Genomic DNA, 22,174 nt, shown 5'->3' on the forward strand with positions numbered 1-22,174 from the left:
AAAAGTATTCCTCTCACTGTAACATGAAAACATCAACAGGTTTCTCAGGATGAGAACTGTTAATCTGCTCTGTATAGGCTGTCATGAAGTATTACAACTACAATAGCATCTGATGTTAGCTGGCAAATTTCCTGCTTCTTCCAGTTAAATAGAGCCTTATTTCATACAGGCACGATTTCATATATTATGTATTGAATACATTAAAAGGTTTCCACATTTTTTAAACTAAACCTGCTCTTGAAAAGAGAACTATTACAATGCTGCAAGAGCTGGTGGCTCTGTCAAGCTTATACTCCTTTTTGTCAACTACCATAAGCTCCCAGTACTAACATTTTTCAAATCATGGGTTTCCTTGACAGCTTGCACTCTGGCTTGGCCACAGAACAGTTTTACTGAGTGACACCAGTGCATGGCCACCTTTCTTCAGTCTGATCTTCCTAGTTATCAGTTTTGCTTACACTGCAAAAAGAACTGTCTCCACAGTCCAAACTGGTCAGTGATCTAATAAGTTATTTATAAATATGGCATCTCCACTCTCTCCTGCAGAGTGCTTATAATGAATGGCTTCTGACTTGCGATCATTGCACTGCAGATATTGTGCTCCTGCTGGACACTGGACGTTCTCAGGCACAGCAGATGCACAGGACACGGCTTTGCTCTAGTGCTCAGCGTTCAAGCACTGCAAATCAGCAGCAGGGGCGTCACTTAGCTGTTACCGCTCCACTTCCCCTCCTCCATCTCCCATTCTATTTCCACAGCAGGCTGCTGCAAAGTCTTCCTGATAACAAGTACAAATCATTTAAATATAAGAGATTTGCAAAAGATGGTTTACTTGCACCTGTGCTGTGGACAGGACCAGGCTTTAGCTCTGCGCTCAGCTCACCATAGGGAACAAACTCTCCAGGTCATGAGGGGAAAAAATACAGCATTTGCTCATGAGATGTGTTAAATGAGAAAGGTATTACTGACCCTCCTAATGGCCCTTTTCAAAAGTGCACTTCAGTGCTGAACCAAGACGCGGTTCAGGTAGCCTCCAATTTTCACATGAACAAAGTCACGAACTGATCAAATATTCTTTAAACATAAATTGTACTGCAAAATCACAGTATTGTTGCACCTGCAATGCTGTTACCTTTTCCTCTCTCTCAACAGGTACACAATCAAATGTAACCAATGGCACAGTGCAGAGGGCTGAATACGAATGTTGGGGGACTGATTAGACACAAAACTTTTCTGCAGCAATAACCTGAACAATTCCGTAACATTGCTGCAGAGATTTGGTTTTGATTGATATATTAAAAAATGACTCTTCAATATTGCTGGCACCTGCATCTTACATATATTAGTCAACGTTACTCTTCATTTAAATTCATCTCCACTACCATGCAGCTCTGCTGAGCACTGTTTTTCTGCATCTGTTTTTTGAAACAGTGAAGTTGTATTCATTTCAAGCTTATGATTAACAGAATGTTTAGCATCTACAGATAATGCAAGCAAGGGATTTACATGTATTCATCTTACATTGGTGGTTTTGTTACTATTTACCATCCAATATGAATTTAAAATTTGTGGATGTTTTCTTGAGATTTCTACTTCTGGAAAAATTTGAAAATTCAAATAGAGGGGTGTTTTTCTACATACGTAGCTCTGACACAAGACTCCTAGGAGCACACTGTGTTTCCAAACAGCAGCTAAATTTATTCAGGATATACTGGATTCTTTGTTTACTCTTTTCAGAGTTATGCTCCTGCTAAAATTCTAGTAATGGATTTTTCCATTAGCATAGCCTACAATCATTTAATTAAATTACCACAGAAGCAGGTACATTAAAATATTATAAAATCCTTCCAAGTGTTTTAAACAAATAGCTTTGCAACATTAAAAAACCCTGCAAGAATAGCTCAATGGACTGGTATTATAGAGTGACTGCCATGCTCTCTGTTCTGCTATGGACCAGCACTCTCCTTGGAGGAGAGAACTTGGATGAAGGAATATGGAACAGGTTGCTACTGATACTGGAAAAAGGTTTTTATCTGGCCAGATTTTTATTTTCTTGATTAATAACCCATTAACAGCAATGCTCTGATTCTTGAAATTATGTAACTGTAAAGGTAAGATTAAATGTAACATCACTTTTTAATATTAAATGTATCCCAGTTTTTACCATCCCTTTGTAGAATAAATTGAAAGCCCTCACAGATTTTACCAAAGCGATACTGCGAATTTTTGAGGCAGTCTTGCTCTGTCATTGATATTTCATCATTTAACTCTTAGAATAAACAGTACATCCACTAGCTACTACATGTTCAATTCCATCCACGTCACTGTATGAGAGCAGAAGGGTTTTTCGGCTGATGGTATTTCTCCTTGAATATTTGATTACTCAAGGTTCTTCTTCCCATGTGCAGAAGGAAAACCACACCATAGTAACAAGGAACAGAGTAAGACAAGCACTTTAACATTAGTTTCTCAGTGATGGATATCTGCAAGAGGTGGTGACTAGGAAGAACTGTATTTCCAGTTCACTGTACAGGTAATACAGGTATTCTCCAAGTCAAGAAAGATGCGTGCTTAAAGCTTTCAACATTTTAATTCTCACTATTCTTACCTTTCTTTTGATGTCAATGAATTGAGAAAACATTAAGGACCAGTAGAATGACAATTCAACTATGTAGTAATAATGAAGGTCAGGCATCAGTGGCTGAAAGATGGAGATGAGAAAAGGTTAACAGAGTCTAACTGACATTACAGGCAGCTGAGGTCTAGAGGAGACAGGTTTAATCACACGGGGATTACTGAATTATACATAAACATCCTATATAAGAAAAAAAATCATGGTTGACTCTTTCAAACTTTGATGGCTGTGGAAAAATAAAGCTTCGCAACCTACCCTCCTCTTATGTTTTAGTCTTGACAGTATTGTAATATGAAAAAAATATGATGTTGTCTGGTCAGAACCTAGAACAAACTAAATTCTGAATACTCCTAAGTGTTTTGAAAGATGACTTGAAACATCTTGCTGTACATCAGTAATGTGGGTTTAAAGCACAGCAAAAGAAAGAATGCTGGAGCAGATTAGAGAAAGTATATAATCTCATCTGCTCATGATGAAAATGTTGTGAGCTTTAAACAGGAGTCTTTCAAATATAAAAGCCTACTTCTAAATAATTTAACCATTTTCTGGGAATATGTTAACATTTGGAAAGAAGAAAGTAAAATAAATTTACCCAGGCATCTTGTTTGACATACAACATGGTTACACAGACGTTTAAAAGTAAAAGAAATAAAACTAAAAATTCACAGGAACTTACGCACAACCAAAACCACCCTGGGGGAACCTAAACGAAGGTAACCGGTGGCACACATAGGCTGTTAAGCTCCCAGCCTAAGAGAGCCAGTCCTAGGAGCGACTCTAATTTTCCTGTGATTGTGCCTCCCTGCTAGTCATGTCTTCCATTGCCATGATAGAGATGGGTGCTGGCACTGGAGAAGCTCCCAAGGATATCTCCTAAGGGATTAGAGGAACCATGTCTAGCGCAGTTTGCACTGGCACAACCATGCACGCAAGCTGGGCGTGAGCTATTTCCATGGGTGAAAGGCATTTCAGTTGCCTCTTTTACTCCCATTCCCTTGTGCAGACCAATTATTTGCAGATGAGAAACAGTCCTTAGGTGCCCACTGCATGGTCTGTGTGGTTTATTTAAATATAGACAGATGCTTATGCTTTATGAAAAATGTATACATTCAAAATCAATCTTTTAAAGACATTTCTTGGTCCAATATAATCCTTTTCTGATTTAGTGAGACTGACAGTAAGCTTTTAATTAGGTGTAATTAAAAAAAAGGAAGAGAACATGAGTTAGCAATGGACCATGACTATTATCGCAAGAGAATTCACTAGGGAAAATTTCTAGTAAAGCAATTAAGGTTGTCAGCTGCTTGATTAACAATAGCACTAGTATTTCTAAATGCATATATAATGATAACGTAGGGGGATTCTAAAGATATCATTGTTTCCCTCCATGAAATGATCCATAGCGTGTGTTTAAGCTATTTTTAATGTTAGGTTTCACTTCTCCATAGACTTCAATAGGACTATTCTGTGCTTATGGATAAATTGTCCCCCAAATGATCCATTTGACTATATCTACAGTGAGTCCAGCTGGATTTCTGCAATGCTGTGTTGAGTAACTTACGGAGGATTTGTAGCAAACAAGAGATTAGGAATTTTATCTGGTTAAGAAAAAAACACAACCAAATTGAAAATCCAGTACTTCCTCCTGATTAGCACCCAGTAGTCATTTGTATCTTCGAGATAATGATTATGATAATGACTTTTATTTGATTATTTGCTTTCTCTTGGACCCTTTCCACCGGTATCATGTTTTTAAATATAGTAAGTTTAGTTGCCACTCTCTAAAAGCTGTAACTAACCTTCTGAATGACCTAATTCTTCTGATAAGTGTGGGAAACATATGTTCTTTAACCAGAAAGATTCATGGTCTTTCGTCATATGTAAATCTCTTCTTGCACATAATAACACAAAAATACAGGACTGAAAGGCACCAGGGATTGCAGCTATATCAATTCCGATAAACAATTGTTCCTAAAATCGCTGAGGGATGAAGATTCAACACTTCCCACATTCAATTTCTTCTGCTGCTTCCCTAATGTTATTCAGTTCACCTTCCAGTCCCTGGTGTAATTTAAGTCATTACTTCTTCTGAAGCTCAATGATCAAATGCCTTCAGCCCTCCTCATATCAAGATTTCTGATCATTCTTGCTGAACTATCTCCACTGAACTATTTCCAACAGGTACACGACCTTCAAGAACAGTAGCACCCAAACCTAAATACAGTTCTCCTGTTTAGCCTGTCCAGGGCTGTTCACTGTCACAGGGAATTCATGTGTCTTTCAGACAATACTCTTCTTCATACTTTCCACACTGGTGATGACTTTTTTTTTCCCCCCCTCCCTGCCCATCAAGGGAAGAAAGAAAAAAAAAAAAAGGCAATATGCCCTAGACTCCTTAAATTTGGAATTCAATGTCAGTTTTATTTGAACAGCAGCTAGTACAATGTCTCAGTGATCCCTACCGGGACTCCTGGATGCTGAATTAAAAAAAAAAAAAAAAAGGCAAGCTGCAGCATTTTAAGGAACTCAGAATTAGAATTTAGGCTAATTAAAAAAGCTACCAAAAGTTATTACAATTTTAAAGGCCATCTTACTAGGTCACATTTGAAACATTTATTACCTCTGACTTATAACAAAAGGAAAAATTATACTTTATAACTTTAGTCTCTTGTTGCCTCCTGCTACAGAAAGGGTATTAAAGAAACAGGTGGCTCTTTGTTTTCCCAAAAGGATTTCCAAAGTCCATTCATAGGCCGTATGCGTGACGACAATTTTTCCTTGAAAGGGCTACCTTACTGTTGTTGTTATTATTAATAATAATAAAAAGGAGCATTTAATTAATTCACTGATCCTCATGACATCCATGTTTAAAGTTTCTCCTATCAGACCAAGAGGCAAAATGAGGCAGGGGTACAGCCAAGGCAGAGTTCAGGACTTAACTTTTCTGAAAAATACATCGAATCCTTTAGAGTGGGTTGACTGCTCTGTTTAAACACATCCCATACTTTAACAGCTACCTACCTTCTCTCCTTAGTCTCCTCTTTGATCACACCAACTGCCAGGGATTAGTTCTCACCCTGTGTGCAGTATAACAACTACGAGAACTATACCAGCTTTTCCCATCCAACCAAATCTGAGGCATTGCTAAAACTTTCAGAATCCTCAGAATTTTGTAAAAAATTACCATCCTACCGCTATTGCAGATGTCTACTTTCATGGTTAGATTTCCCAGATCTGTTTTCAGATCCTTTATTTCATATATGCTTTATTTCAAAATGGGTGTGACAGCTATATTCATCTTTCCCCTCCTGAACTCAAGCAAGATGTAGAGCATCTAGCAATGTTCTGAAATACTGAGTAGCCCATTCACACTAACATATTGACATGAAGCTCCACCATAATAAAAACAGAGCTCTGGCAGAAGTGTCATGTTTGGTTTTAGGCAGCACTGTAACTTTTACCTGATATGGATACCCGTTCCAGCACTGTCTGGTATTCCAGAGCCAGGGTGTCTGAGAAGAAAGAAAACAAAAAGGTCTGTACACACTATTTTGGGCAATGTAAATGTATATGGTTAACAGAAATGAAGGACAAAACTATACGAACAGCTTACAATTTGCAATTTTTGACAGAAGTGATGAAAACTGAATACAACAAGGTGATTCCTCCAAGTTTCACAGCATGAATTAGAGCAACCTGCCTGTTCACAGAGGTTTTTGGTTGGTGTACCATGACTCCATATGAATAGTTTTTGCAGGAGTGCAGGTTGAACATAATCAGCTTGTGCTCAGGTGGTCAGATCCCACATTACCTTCTCAATAGCATGGGAAATCTTGGTCCTTGGCTGGTCAAATATTTTAAAAAATGTCTCTTGCATGTGCTGTTACATATGAGCATCCTTCTTCCATACAGGATCCATCCTTCATCCCAGCCACATCAGCTCAAGACAGCAAATCATACCTTTTGCTTTCCTGGCTGAAGACCCATCCAACCAGAGATGACGGATCATGCTATCGCACAGAAAATACTCCAATATCTTCGGGCAACACGAAAGGTGCCAGAGACAAATTTATTGTAGCGTGCATCTCACAGGCTCTTGCATTGCAAAAAGCTGGGCAAACTTAAAGACTTGGGGACAAGCAGCCCTGTTATGCTTCTTGTTTCTTTGCCATTTGCACAAGATTTATGTGATTATTTCTCTTTCAAAGCCACAAGAGAGCCTTTTAAATCTTCTCTTGTAAGCAGGTTGCTTCTTTTAGAGTTCTTTAGTTTTTATCTCCTTTTCTGTGCAACTAAATGGGCTTAAGACAGAAAATACCATACGGGCAAGCTCTTCTACACAATATACTCAATCATTAAGTATTTCTATACTGGGTAATAAGAACACGATCAAACAAACAGCTATCAAGCAGCCACACTTCCCTTTTAGTGCATGAGCAGGAACAACTCCTTGTCTTTCAAAGCACAGCTGCATCTCAGGTTCTGGCACATCCAGACATTCAGAAGCACACGTCTACAGTGCAAGTACCAACCCACTGTGTGCCTCACTAGAAACATGAAATAAAACTGAGGATTCAAGATCTTTGTGTAACTCCTTTACAGAACATTAACTGCTCTATATCCAAGTATAAAGGGAGCAGACCATCATTAGTAGGTCTCCTGGATCGAGGCACACATACCCTTACAGCTTCAAGTGCTTCCACTAGATTACATTTTTTCAAATAAATCCACATTGCATGAGAGGCAGCATTTTCTGGTTTTCACCATCAGGTGGAGCAGTTCAGCTCAGGCAAAGACTAATAATAAACTCATGCAAAATACAATGGGTGAGCGTCTAACCAAATAAAATGAACACTAAGCAGAATGTTAAAGCCCCAGGCTGAGAATCAGGATAGTAGAGTCTTTACAAGTAGGAAGGATTTGTTCCATATCAAAAGACAGGATAAAGTCTAGCCAGAATTACAGCCCCATTCTCAACTGCTACTTAAGTTCTAGTTGTGATTTGTCTTGTAGAGGGTCCTTATAGCCTTTATTGGTTCATAGTGACGTAATATCATTAGTAAAGGCTCTTCCTAGTTTTCTGGATGTGTCTTCACACAGAAAATAAGATAAAATATAACTTGCACACTCATACCCCCAATGCTCCTGAAATGAAAAGGAATAATTCTTACAGTAACCTGGGCAGTATACCAATATTTAAAGCAACAGACCTCTTAGAATTTCTGATATGCCTCTCACAAGGATGCTCTAAGAATGACTGAAGTCCATCCAAACTTCCCCTTCTCTCTATTAGGAACAATAACTTCATGCAAGCAATTTATTTGTTCAAACATCTCCACAGTAGTTACTGTGCTAAGTGAGTTCTCATTTCACACAACAAAAAAGATTTTTGGAAACAGCCACAGCCCCTTTGCAAGTATTACTAATATACAGAATCTAAAATATTTCTGTCTGACAGCTGCCTAAATTAGATGCATACAAATATTGTAGGATAATTCATAGTTTTAGCCAGGTTTGAAAAGCTGTAACTGTCTTTCATATCAGATGCAACATGAGATAAGAGATGATTCCTACCCAATTATTTTGCTACCTAAATTACAGGTGCCAGCAAAAAATGCACATTTTTCTCTTTCAAATATTATGACATCTTAAGGCTTCTTCAGAGAGATACTTGCTGTAGGAGCTGTAGACACAGAGGTTTATGTGCAATTAAAATGCTGAATGCCAAATAAAATAGGCCTCACTGGAGGAACCCATAACCACAAAGCCTGAAAGGATACCACAAACTGACAAACAATATAACATATGCATTAAGCCTCAAAGACCAATACAATGCAGAACATCTCTTCTGAACCACAGAAAGCTCAGAGAGCCATGCTGCCTTCTCAAACAAAATGCTTCTGAGTAGCTGTTTGGAAACCTAATGGATCCTCTGTGGGCAACAGCGGCTAAGACAGCAAGGCACATCCAGCACCTCTTACCCCTCTTTCCTCCCCAGTCCACCCTCCCCTTGACTTGCCCTGGCATCTCTGAGTTCACTCTAGCAGCTGTAGCAGCAGGGGACTTTGGTTATGTTTGCCCTGGAGGGTTTTAGGGGAGAGGCAGAGAAAAAGCTGGGTTTAAACACAACCTTCCCCTCTGGTCCCCACAATAAACACAGTCCTAGATTGAACCCTAACTCCTCCACGTAGACCACGGTTACAGTTGTACCAAGAAGCATCTTGTTTAGTCCTCTGTGAACCTCACAGCTGTGGGATACTCTGTGCAGGCTTCAACAGGAAGGAGAGAATCCTAAACAGGAAGGAGAGAATCCTAAAAAAGCTCATGCGGTCTGCAGTGTGACACCTTGACACATGGGGGAAAGGTGTATTAATCAGAAAGGACGCAATACCGGCATTCTCAGGGCTCAGGTGAGCCCTGTGTGTGCTGACAGGACACGTCTGTGAACCTCCTTCCACCAGAAAGCTCACTGTGGAGCACAGCCGTGCTCTTCTTGAAAAGTCCCACGATGGACAGGGAGAAAAGGTCAGTGACTTGGCTTTGCAACAGCCAAAAACCAGCCTTTTTTGATAAATATAACGATAAAAAGTGTTCTACTGTTTCCACTGCCTGTTGAATACCCTAGTTTCCATTTTACTTCTTGCTCTCGGTACATAAACTCTGAGGAAGGGACGAACCTGAGGGACTGGAAAAGAGAGGAAATGCAAAGATCCTTATAACAAAAAAATCCTTAAGCTGGAAACAGAATACTGGAATCTTCAGTACAAATTATGTCAGGCACAAAGCACCAGCCCCACAACGCTGACACCCTCCCTTACAGAATATAAAGGAGTTCAGATGAAACTTAAGCTTTGTGCTGTGCCTAATCAGTGCAGTATCAATGACAGGGGAGGATGAGAAACAGCTGTCGAATCTGCTGTCAACAAATCTATTATTTTTGTTTCCTTACAGGAATATCTGTCAAAAGCTCCATCAAACCTCTCCAACTCTATGATTAAGGGGAGTAATTTTAAAGAACTCCTTCAGAAATAAAACTTCTCTTGAGACAAGGGAATGACTGGGGGGGAGGGGTGGGCAGGGGTAGGGAGAAGAAAAATAAGAAAAAATTTAAAAGGGGAGGGGGGGGAACAAACAAAACTAAGCCACAACTAAACCAAAACCAGAACAAATTATCTGAAACATCTGCATACTTAGCCAGAAGCCTCAGGTTATTTTGTATCCCTTGTCCCCTTCACTTATCTACAGAGAAAGCCCTGGCTTTCCGAAGCCTCAAAGCAATGATAATCTGCATGTGTTGCTTGAAGTGCTGCTAGTAACTAGTATGTGAAAGGTCAGTTTTGATAGTAAATGGAGGGAAAAAAAAATACTACAATAAAACCCCCCTTCAATTTGTGATATGTTCCCTAGACAGCTGATCTGGCTGAAAGGTATTTTTGTGTGTATTTTATCAGGGAAAAAATAGATGCATCTGATTAAGCATTATTTTAAAATAACAGTGTAAATTTCAGTTCATCATACAGTAATACATTTAAATACATATATATATATAAAAAATACTCCTCTCTCATCCGTATGTGCCCAGCAGAACCCACTGAGCATTGGAAACACACAAAGGCCACAGGGCAGGTTCTCAAAGAGACCAACAAGAGCTGTACACGTCACAAGCCATCAGATGTGTGTGTACCAGGCATGTCACAGGTGTCAGTGAATTCCACGTACATTTTATAGAATCAGCGTGTCTGTCACTATATATATGTATATATGTACATATGTAGGCCAAATAAATTTGCAAAATAACTGCTTTTGGGCAGATAAATTACTTCTACAGTTCACCTCACTGGAAGTGGAGGCATTTTTTCTTGTACCCAGCACAACCAGAAACTCCAATAAGTAAGTGGCACCAACAAGCACTGGTCTTGCTTTGCCCTTGGAAGTGTGAGAGCCTACAGACAAACAAGAGATGTGCAATAAATGAACATAGCGTTGCAGGCACTCATTTTTTCTTTTCGCAGTCCAATAACTTGTACAAGTAACATATTGAAGAAACACTTGCAGAAGTATTTCAATAAGCCTAACGACAGCAAAACCCTGTGCTCCACAGGGCAGCTTCTGCCCCAGCAGGTTGGAGTATTGGACAAAGCTGCTACATACCTGATTTACTCCTGACCACACAGGCATGTTGCAACTCCCAAAGGGCTTCTTCCTAAATTCCCAGGTAAGTAAGAAAAATCTTCTGACTTTTCCAGCAGATAAACAAATACAATCTGCCTGCTGTTTTTATCAGAAGTACAGCATGTAAAGATCCAGGAACATCATGACAGAACCCCCACATCTCACAAAAGCCTATTTATGCTCAAAAACCACATTTCAAACCAAAATGAGAGAGCCTCAGTCCAAGAAAAGATTTTAAGTTGCTTTTGAAATTAGAAAACATTTGACGCCATAGAACAAAATCAGCACAATACAGAAATCCCGAGCCCTCACTGTGTATATGCTCACTATTCTGCAATCTGAAAAGGCCAAGATTTTATCTGGCTTGGTTACAGCTTTACATAATTTGTCTCTGACAGCTACAAGCAGCATTAAGTAGAACAGAAATTAGCACTATTAACTGAAGTCAAGATAATACAGACTTTTGGCAAAGTTCAACCCACCTCATTTATTTTGGGCTGATACAGGCAAAGATGTTTCAGAGCATTCTTATCTCTACTTCCATCAAGCTAGAGCAGGTCCTTGCTCTTAATGGAAACAAGTGGTACAACTGAGGCCAGAATATTTCATCTTCCTTTACTTAGACCCCAAATGCTATGTGCCGTTTGCTCTTACCCATAGGCCTAACATTCGCTGTCTGATACACACGTATGACATATGACACACACATATGCTCTTCCTCCCACCGCTGGCAGAACACCATTTCCTCCTTGCCATATTCGGAGCTTACACCTTATCTACCTAAAAGTGCAATCGTAGCAGCAGGGGAGAAGACTAGAATCTTTCTGTTGACTGCAAAATATAGAAATATTTAACACTTTCCACCTCTTTTGTATTATCCAGGAACTGAAAATACAAGCACCCTTCATAACATTGTTTTTCATTTGATTTTGTACATGCTTAAATTAAATAGTATCTCAATGTTCACTTTTTTCCCCACTTATGGCTAGGGATTATCACAATATTTTTCTTTTTCTATATATCAATAAGCATGCCTCTTGCACATCACTTGGTTGAATAAGCACTCGCTTAGAGAGGAATTACTTAAATTGCTTGCTTTCTTTTTCTTTCTGCAACACCTGCATCCTCTTGGCATGATATGCTGACTAGATGCTGAAGTTAGAGACAAAGTCAGATTACCAGGCACCACAAAGCATCCTTCTATAGTCTCCCATGCCAGGGCTCTATGTTCTAGTGTAAAAACGGCTCCACCAAGAGATTTTACAATAAATTAATCTCTTAGATGCAAATTCCACAGTGACCCTGGGTTTTCTTTCCCATATTCTTACTTGGTTCAGTGGAGATCAGTGTAAGTGTAGACTACTGCAGCCTTTCTCTCTTAAGAAGTATATATCCATTAAAACATCTGCTTTTGTCTATATTGCACAAACTAATACACTTTTTTTTCCTCTCAACTACAGAAAAACTCCTTGGTATTAACTGTTGTAAAACAAGTCACAGTTTTACAAATCACAGAAAGTGACCTTTCTTTTTTCACAAGTATCAATATTTTGCAGCATTTTTTCCTCCAGCAGAAAGAAAAAGAAACTCCCCTTCATTTTCCTTGATTTTTAGAAGATTTATAAAAGAGCAATCAGAACGTTCTGAGTCAGTTTTTCAAAGTTTCCAAAGACGATAATCTTCTACTAAGTTTTCCTGGTCTCCAAGGGCTTCAGATTTATGGTGTCTTGGGAACTTTCTCTGATTACCTAGAAATGTGTTTTTTTCTTGTCATCCTCCAAAAAAAAATACTCTGGCTAAGACAGGATCTGAATGACGTCAACATCATCCCTTGCTACTGTTGCATTTGATTTGCTACTACTTAAGCATTTCTCATACTAAAGTCTCAGTGATGTAAAAACCACATGGGACAGTTTCCAGTCTTTACTGGCCACCGGTGACAGGCACTGAGGGCACGACCTCAGCAGCAAGCAATGCCAACAGCATGGGCTGGGGTTGTTTACAGCAGGATGAACTGCAGAACGATCTGACTCTCTGCAAGCGCCAGTGTCTAGCCACCTACACATCAAAATTAAGTATACTTTCATCTATCCACAAAATCACTAAGTTCTCACAAAACACCATGCTGGGAGCAAAGAGAACTCAGCAAAATGACAAAAACCGTGGCTACTACTTTGCGCCAATTCTGGCATGTTCTTCCTTGCAGCGCCTGGTGATCTGGCCTGGGATGCAGTTGCTTCTCACACCAGGAACAGCATTTTCATAAATTCTTCACAGGCCCATGTAGTCATTCATATTTCTTGGCACAGCTGACAACAGAAGTGAAGACACATTGCTGATGAGCCTCCTGAGGTTCTCTTCTCATATATTGTGACTAAGCAAGCTGTTACAAGTTTCTGCAGAACTGTTGATTTTTTTTTTTTTTCTCTAGACATTAGTGCTTTGTGTATGCAGAAACAAGGTGTTTGGGGGAAAAATGCTTTTGTAATGAACAGCACTCAGCCCTTCCTCTCAGTATCTGCTCTGCTGATTTCCAAACATAATTAAAAATGATACTTCTTCTAATTGGAAACTATAAAGTATATGGAAGGATGCATAAAAGGCCAAGATTAACAATAATCACTGGAAGATGCACTTGACATTTCAAATGCAAATATACATGTGTGCACAAAAATATTTTTAGAAAAAAAAATGAATTCAAGTTTGGATTTATTTACATAAAATGATCTCCAGAAAGGCAGAGAAAGTTCCATGCACCACATACATCCACTTTTCCCTTTAAAAATATGATGTATAAAGATCCGGTGTTTATGTCTTGTGCTGATAAACATGTAATTTCAACTTCCAAATGATATGGAAAATGAAGGTGACAAAAGGAACAGATATTCCTAGAGTATCTGGAAGAGTCCTAATATTGAGGCATCACATGCATTGAACAGAATTGAAGAACACTCTAGCTGGAGAAGCTGGTGGCTGTAGCATCTCCTCCCACTGCTCTGACCAGTCCCCTTACCAGGACCAGGCATCCAAATATTTGCTCTCGGGTGCACGCCTTCTTCCCTGCCACTTTGTAGTAAGCAAAGCTTCTTAAAATTTTTGCCCTCATTTGTAATGGTAACATTTTTGAGCACTTTTGTCATGAGCAAGCTAGGCAGCAAGTGGTGCTATGACAGTTCAGAGCAGCTGAAGGTCTGTATTTAAACACTGCAGAAGCCAGGCTGAAGTTCCTATTCCTTTGCAGATACCAGGTTTCCCAGTGATGCTACTCAGCATATTTTGTAGTCACTCTACCTGCACAGTAGGAAGAGTCCATAAAAAGTAGTGGACACATTCGGCCAAGCACTCCAGATGCCTGATAACACTTTGGTGAAGAAAAGCAGCTCTAAACCTGTTGGCTTTACAGTTGCCTTGTATTTTTTGATCACAGAGCCAAATCACATCGGTCAGCCTAGAATTTGCATCTAAGAGGATATTTATTAATTTATTTTATTAGACAACATGCAACTGTAGGTCTAGAATTAGCTTGTAAAGAGAGAGTCCTGAGGTTTACCCTAGGCAAAACATACCTGGGTAGGAGGGTGACCTGTATAAAACTATACTTTTAAGAGACCAGCAAAAATTCCAAGAGCAAATTATTAAAAAAAAATTGGGCAGTTCACGCTTGGTAGATCACTGCAGAGCTGCATGATTTCAGAATACTCCTTGTTTTCCTACAGGATACAGCTTCAAAAAAGCCCCAGGGCTTCCAGTGCTCTCTGTGGTCTGGTACTACAGTTACTCAAAGGCATACAGGAAAGTGGTTAATAATTAAACTTATTATTACATATCTACTTTCTGTAATTATAGTTCCAATCTGTGGCTGCTCTGCCAGAAGAGTGCATCTGTCTGACTTTGCCAACCCACTGACTTCCACCCCACGTGCTGTTGGGAAGTGTTTACCATGTCCTTCATCACACTCCTGACATTAGCTTTTGGAAAGCCCCAGGGAGCTGCTTTCCTTTGCGGGATTCACCATGTGCGTAAGGGCTTGCTTCACTGACATATAACATGCTCCATCACTGCCTGCTGCCCACAGAGGGAGACAGAGTCGATTTTTAATAATAACAAACCCACTCCTTACTACGTGAACACCAAGGTACCATTTCACACACAAAACCAGATGTTTAAGATTGTGGTATTTATGAATGTACATTGCCTACTGGAAAAAAGTGGTATAGAGAAAAACCAAATGAAAGCCCTCTCCAACTTTCACTTCTCCAGCTGCTGTGTTTTGCTGTACCTTTGTATAGACACATCGCAGTGAGGTCTCAAAATCATCCCCTACAGCCTGAAAATTAGAAATGTATTGCAACTGCAGAATTTTTAATAGGAAATATACGATTTCTCTAGTTTCACAGGGCCAAGATTTATCCCATGGGTCACAAGACTGTGATTGAATCACATGGTGTCACCATGGGCAGCTGGTGAGGAAGACTTTTGGCAATGAACTCCTCACTCTCAGTGCTGCCACTGAAGCCCTGACAGAAGAGCTGGCTGCTTCTAAACACAGAGACACCACCAAATGCCACCCACGGACCCAGGGAGCAGAGCTCCTTCACACGGATTGCTGGAATGGGCAAGACAAAAGCCACCCATCTCCAGTCACACCAGTGTGCTGGTCACCAGATAGGGACCCATTTCTAAGCACTTCAGTCACCGGGCACAGCTAAAACGAGGCATAACTCTGAGTAACAACGCTCCTGCAACCATTGAATTTTTCTGAGGTTAGTGCGTATTTACTGCACCAGGGCAATTCACCCATGGGGCTGCAGGTGTCTTTACTACTGAACCACTTCTTGGTGTATTTAATAATACCACAAGTACTAAGTACTGCCTGGAAGATTCCCAGTGAGAAAATGTCTCTCATATTTTCCTCTAACAGAATGGGAGTGGGGGGATATGTTAATAATGTTAATATAAAAACATTTCGTAAGGAATTCTTTCCCGCTCGGTTCTGAGTCAGTAGCCATGATAACATTTACTTAACTAAAGCAAAGAAAGCCAAAATAATTGCCCAAACCTTTAAAAATATGTAAGCCTGCATAAAATGTTATGTTCATTTCCTCTTTGTTTTTCACCTTCCCCTTCATCTGAGGAAGTTCACAGATGCAAACCCTTTTTTGTTTCCATTCGTCATTCTCCCGGTGGATCTATTCAGACACAACTTGTGGTGTTTTCCTGCAACTGACCTATTAAAACAGCTATTATAGCAATAAGAGTGGCTGGTAGTGATGAGAGCAAATGACTACACTTATGTTTTATAACCATGAAATTTGTATTAAGTTTTAGTATAAAACCGCAACTTAGCAAGGGGCAAGACGAGTGAGTTTGCTCTCCCTCAGTTTCTTGAGTCTACAAATCTTGGGGACGAGACAACAAACAAAAACCAGAAATCCCGGGTGAAACCCTTGAAGTCACATGTGAGATAACAGCAGTTAAAAAACAGTAGCAAAACTATGAATTGGATTTGAACTTAAAGCAATATTTCCCTGTGCTAACTTCTGTCACTGGAAAGGAATACAATATGGAAAAAAAAAACCCTCACCAATAATATATTTATTTAACTGCAAGCTTCTTTTCCCTGCTACTTCAAGAGTAAAGTGAAGCAGCTTTATGACTCAAAGCCCTTACAGTGTAAAAATATGTATTGTTCTAAAGGTTACACTAGTTTAAATGAGGATACAGCTATCCTGCTCCAAGTCACTGCCTCAACAGTGAGTTCAACTCAATAATGGCAACTCAAAGCACCAGGCAGATTATTAATAACCTGTGCTTGTATCCAAATGTGTATTCTTTGCTGAGGCTTAATTAGCCGTGGAAAATAGGACTACTTCATTCATCTGAATAGTAAAACATGAAAAGCTCCTGGCAATAGAGGAGCACTGTGCTAAATACTTTGCTACAGGTACAAATGAGCCACCTTGGTTTTCCAGATGAATGAAAACTATTTTTATCACGGAATTGCCCAAATAAAACACTTCAGGAAGTATTTCCTCTAGATCTGCCATTTTTATGTATAGCATACTGAAAATTTTTTATCTTCCAGAAAGCTGGGCTGCCAACAAGATGAATACTGTGCTGAAGTCAAAATTAGCAACCAGTCTGCAGGGGAACACCAGGGCTGGCGGCCCCTCTTTCACCAGCCAGAACAGCAGTGGCATGTACAAGCAGTAAAGATGCTGTGTATGGCTCAGCACCAGCTTAACTCTCCAATTGCTGATTACAGAGCATTTACTTATTACTCTGATGTTATTAAATACCCCCAGCTGGATTCCAAGTAGATAAAGTGAAATTCAATTGTATTTTTTGTTTAAATGAGTGTGTTGCTTTTCCTCCCATTGCTTATGTCAAATTTGTCCCCATTGTCTGCATTTGAAAGTCCTGTTGCTATCGGTGTCCTATTACTGAATCAGGAATATCATTGATATTCTCCTTTTGCTTGCTTCTTTCAAAAACCTTCTATTTCCTTTCAGACACAAATATAATAAATTCTGCCAGTTATTATGTTAACTTTGAACGGCATAGACAATAAATTATTTCCTATGCTGAGTGGCCTTCTCTTATGAATTGTCATTGTTCAAAATGCATTCATTTTCCTTGTTGATGTACATTGAAGTGTTGGAGTCATTTAAAATTAAGTTTCTCTGCTAACTTTGATCTTTCTCACAGCATGACTCGTGATTTGTATCTCAGACATCCAAAGCACTCTATTAATCTCTCCTAAATGCCCTCAAGAATTTTTATGTCCTTTTGAAGAGTTATCCAAAACAAATTCCTTTTCCATTAGACAGGACCTAACTTTGGTCCTACTAGAAACGCTTTCCACTCACGATGCTTATTTAAAATGTAATATGGCATTTCCCCTTTTTCACAATAGCACCTTCCTTCAGGAGACTCTGGCACAAGTGCTCTTCCCTGCTCGCACAGTGAATTAGAAATTGCTTTATTTAGCACCTAATGCTCAGCCCAGCTTTCACAGAAAGGAGTAAGAGTATGATTGGATTTAAACATCCAAAAGTATTTTAGCTTAATAATTTTCATCGCTTACAGATACTCAGCAGTTTCTTTTCCAATTAAAAATAAAAAGTAGTAATCAAGAAAAACAGACAGTGTAAATTGATTTTACAGCAAGTACAATCTGCCAAAGGCAGGCTTCATTTCCTCCCTGAGTGGCACACGTATCACATTATCCCTCTGTTAATAGCATAGTAAAATATCAAATACCAGCATTTTGTTCAAAGGGCTCCAGAGTGGCCTCTCACATTCTTCATTTAAATCAGAGTATTTATCCAGTATCAGGCAGATAAGCTCCCCGAACAAAAGTAATGACAAGGTTTCTGTAATAGATAATGTAATAACCTTTCAGGTACAACACAGGAAAGAAACATCACAACAGATGCAGAGTAGACTAGAAAAAGTGCCCAACTGAGCACCTGCTTCAAATAAATCAAGAATGAAGGAGACAGAGGGTGGCAGCAAGGGCTCCAGAGACAAACCTCCTGCTTCCAGCTCTTGCCACAGCGTTGTTTCCTAGAGTCAGTTCTGCTTTAAACCAAGGTGGTAGACATTTCACAAACTCATGCTTTGGTATCACTGCATTAAAACCAGAAAAATTTAGCCTGGTTTAAGTAGCCTCATTTTAAGAATCAGACAATCAAATTTATTCCAAAGAGCGGCATGAATACTTCCCAGATGCTGTGTTTCTTGTAGTATTCTGTGCTGCAAAATATCCAGAAGCAATAGCTTAATGAAAAAGTAGATGAAACAGGTATGGCAAGAGGACATGGAAATTATAAAATGAAATACTGACCATTCTGATGCAGCTCAGTCTTTTTCTGCTTCAAAAGACCTAAGTAACACGCACTGAGTTCTGTGAATAGCTTTCCAATGGCTGAGAAACTTCTACAACAGAGTCAAGTCTGTTCTACTGCTAGAAAAACCAAAAACTGTCCAGGGCATTGGATATTTTCAATACAGCAATTTATTTTTCAATTAGGCAGCTCTTGGTGTTCTGCAGTACTTTTTTAAAAATAGAGTTCAGATCTACCCAAATCAATACCTACCCATGGATGAATCTTTGCAGTAACATCAAGCCAAAAAGTTAAAAAAGCCACAGCTACCAATTGCTACCTTGGGAAACTCAGCTATTACAGATGATCTTTGGTGTAGAATAACTTCCAGCGGGCAGACCTGTCAGTTCTTTACAGCATGAATGATGTCCTCTGATGATTCCCATACAATATTGAGGAAAAATAAATTTTTTTATTTCTAATGACAGTAGCTGCCAAGAGCCTGCATGAAGGATGTTCTCTTTGCACTGCAGAGACTTGTGTGAAGAATTTGAAACTATTAATTTCTGCATTCAAACTTTGTTATTTCCTCCGGAACAATATCATTAATATTTTAACTAAAACCCCATTTAGACTGCAGCACAACCTTTGCTTTGAGATTATGAATGGGTAATTTCATGGTCCTGAGGCACATGAAAATCCAGAAGTCCAAGTAAACACACTTGACACCTCTGTATCTGTTGGGTTCAGATATCGTGCGTTGCTCATGAACCAGAAGTGAGGGATCAGCCCAGCTGGAGTGGAGGGGAAAATCTTACACAGGGATCCTGTGAGAGTGATCTCAAAGTAATATTACTGTGGCCAAAAGTAAGAGTCTACCACCTCTTGGAGGTCCTTTAAAACATTTTATCACAACTAACCAGAGTAAACAGAGTGACAGTAGCTGCATTTCATTTGGTCCTGAAGCTGGCTAAAATAAACCATCACCAACTTATCCACTTAGTGACCAGAAACTGAGACACATTTTCTTTTAGGAGGAAGTGTATGCTAGTGTTCCCAAAATTGTTTTATTTAACAGCTAAAATGGAGATGTATTTGATGACATCTGAACATATGATAGCATCCAAACAGACCTCCAATTGTTCTGAAAAAGACCTGACCTATCAGTGATAGAACAGATGAAAGACACAACATACAGTAAAGCTATCAAACAGTTTAATACCAAAACAGCTGCAAAATTGCAGCAGAAAGATAAATAGGATGAAATTTCCAAAACCAGGATGGCCAATAAGACACCTCACAGGTAAACATCCCATTGTTCCTGTGTCCCAGTCTCATCTCCCACAGACATAGGAACTCACAATCTTCATCACAGAGATGCCTCTTTTCCTCAAATATAACAATTCTATGAAGCTGCTGTGCATATCAACAACTCCTTACTTCCTCTAAGGTTAACAATCACAATAATGAAGAGATACAGGTGAACTGTAATCCAGAAACAATGTCAAAAATCAGCCACCACACCAGGAAGTGATAAGTTCTTTTTTTGTATTTCAAATGAAGGTGGTTTGACTTTAGGCTCTAAAATTCTTGACTATAAGCAATCCAAAATGGCATTTACAAATACTATACTACTCTCCCAGGGCTGTAACATTCACATGTATTGCTGTATTTTGCATGTATTTTATTCCAAAAAGAGGCAGAGAACAAGCCAACTCAGCTGAGCAGCAGAACGAAGCACACACTCCCACAAGAAAGCATGAGAAAGCCAGGTTCTCTCCAGGTGCACATAGAAACTGCAGGCCACTAACAGAGCATCCCCTACTGTCACACAGCGATGGGCGAGCTCAGGGTAAGCACTTCATTGTCTTCTTCTGAAACATCCTGCAGTTCCAAGAAAGAGGAACTTTCGTGAAACTGTATCTGTTGAGGTTTTTTTCCTCCATGCTACGTTGCTATTTTTCTAGCTGCCTTCCATACATTCATATCACTTGAGTGGTTTTTTTGGGTTAAATTTACACTTCAATATGGCTTTCCTGTTGTTTTGCAATCTAACTGCACCCATAGCAGTTGTGATTACCTGGCAGACAGTTGTGTTGTACGAGATGACTCCTCAGGAAGGGAGATGCAGAACTGACAACTCAATCAGCTGCACACATACAGAAGCTTCTTGCACCTGGCATTTTTTAAACACAGCCACAGCATCCTCATGTCATCAGCTTTACTTCAACACTGAATTTGAAAAAGCAAGTCAGCAGTTATTTGTTTATGCAGGCAGATGGTCCTCTTCCCAGTAGGATACCTACATGCAACTTGAGGTTCCCAAGTCTCCATATAGACTTCACAAGACCCTTACTGCAGGGAATTCATACTCTTTTGTGAGTTTGTAATTCTCATGGGCAATTAAAAGAAGGAAACTGAATGTGAAACATCACCATATGTCACCGGGAAGCTTTCCTTCCAGATGTTTGTAAAGGTTTTTTGTTCTACAGCATTATACAGATATTGCTGAGCACCAAGGATCAGCAAGCAAGTAACAAACCAATCCTGAATTCCTCACTCTGTTTCTTTATCACCAAAGCTAATGCTAATTTTTCCATTTAATGGGAGCACAAACAGATCATTAAATCTTCATGAGCCAATCCACCATTGATTTAATTGCAAGTATTACTGAAGAGAACAAAAATGTTACCCTGTTCCTATGCTAGCAATAGGCAAAGCAGTCAGTTTAATGTCATTACAACTTAATGTCTCTTTGGCATCAATACTGGTGTGGCGCTCTGCAAGAAAGAGTTTTGTAGCCCTGCGAATGAAACAAATGATAGTGCTGAAAAATCTCAGCTGCAATCAGAAAGGGGGAGAATTTGCATATACATGATCAGAGTGGAAATATATTTGATTACTTATCTTTTAGGCTTAAATCTAGTGATTTATAAAGATACATATAATGCTGTAGTATATTTATTACCAGGATAAAGGAACATGTTTCTGGGCATAGAGGTTATTATGCCAGTTCCTAGGAAGACCTTGGGCCATATCATATTTTCATAATCACACTTCACAGTGATGATGGCATTTGGGGCCAAAGGCCTCTGTGTGAGCACCAATGTCATTATATCACAGATCAACTGGGACACAGGTCTTCTAAGCCACTAACTCACGCTACCTCGTCATGCATTACCTATGAAGATGAAAATCTTTCCAACACTACTGGGGCTCTGGTACCGCTCACACAAAAATGCTAGTTTTGTTTTAGATAATTTCTTATCACTGTCTTCACTCTGGATGACTGTTAGGCTAATCAAAGAGTAAATACAGAACTTGTAAGGTCTACTTTTAAAATCACTACTCTAAGCATTTATGTTCTGTATGTTGTATGTATATATCTAAATATCACATGGAACAAAATAAAAATCACTTTTTTCACCACTTAATTTAAAAACATATGGAGATGAGTTTTAAAAGTAAAACTGAAAGCAAACCCTATGCTCTGGATTCATATGTACAAATTACAGGAAAACTGTGAAACAGGCAAATT

At 39.2% G+C, this 22,174-nt stretch overlaps 1 protein-coding gene across 1 annotated transcript in view; it reads right to left on the reverse strand.

Annotated features, from left to right (window-relative positions):
- The window catches only part of CERS6 (ceramide synthase 6), a 122,539-nt gene that overhangs the window by 31,968 nt on the left and 68,397 nt on the right, over positions 1–22,174 (reverse strand). Inside the window, exons 5-6 of the mRNA XM_065638088.1 lie at positions 6,097–6,147; positions 2,609–2,701 (exon numbers count right to left, since the gene is read on the reverse strand). Coding sequence (XP_065494160.1) covers positions 2,609–2,701; positions 6,097–6,147 — 144 coding nt within the window. The remainder of the gene's footprint in view (positions 1–2,608; positions 2,702–6,096; positions 6,148–22,174) is intronic.

This window comes from Caloenas nicobarica, chromosome 6 (assembly GCF_036013445.1).
Source record: "Caloenas nicobarica isolate bCalNic1 chromosome 6, bCalNic1.hap1, whole genome shotgun sequence".
Lineage (NCBI taxonomy): Eukaryota > Metazoa > Chordata > Aves > Columbiformes > Columbidae > Caloenas > Caloenas nicobarica.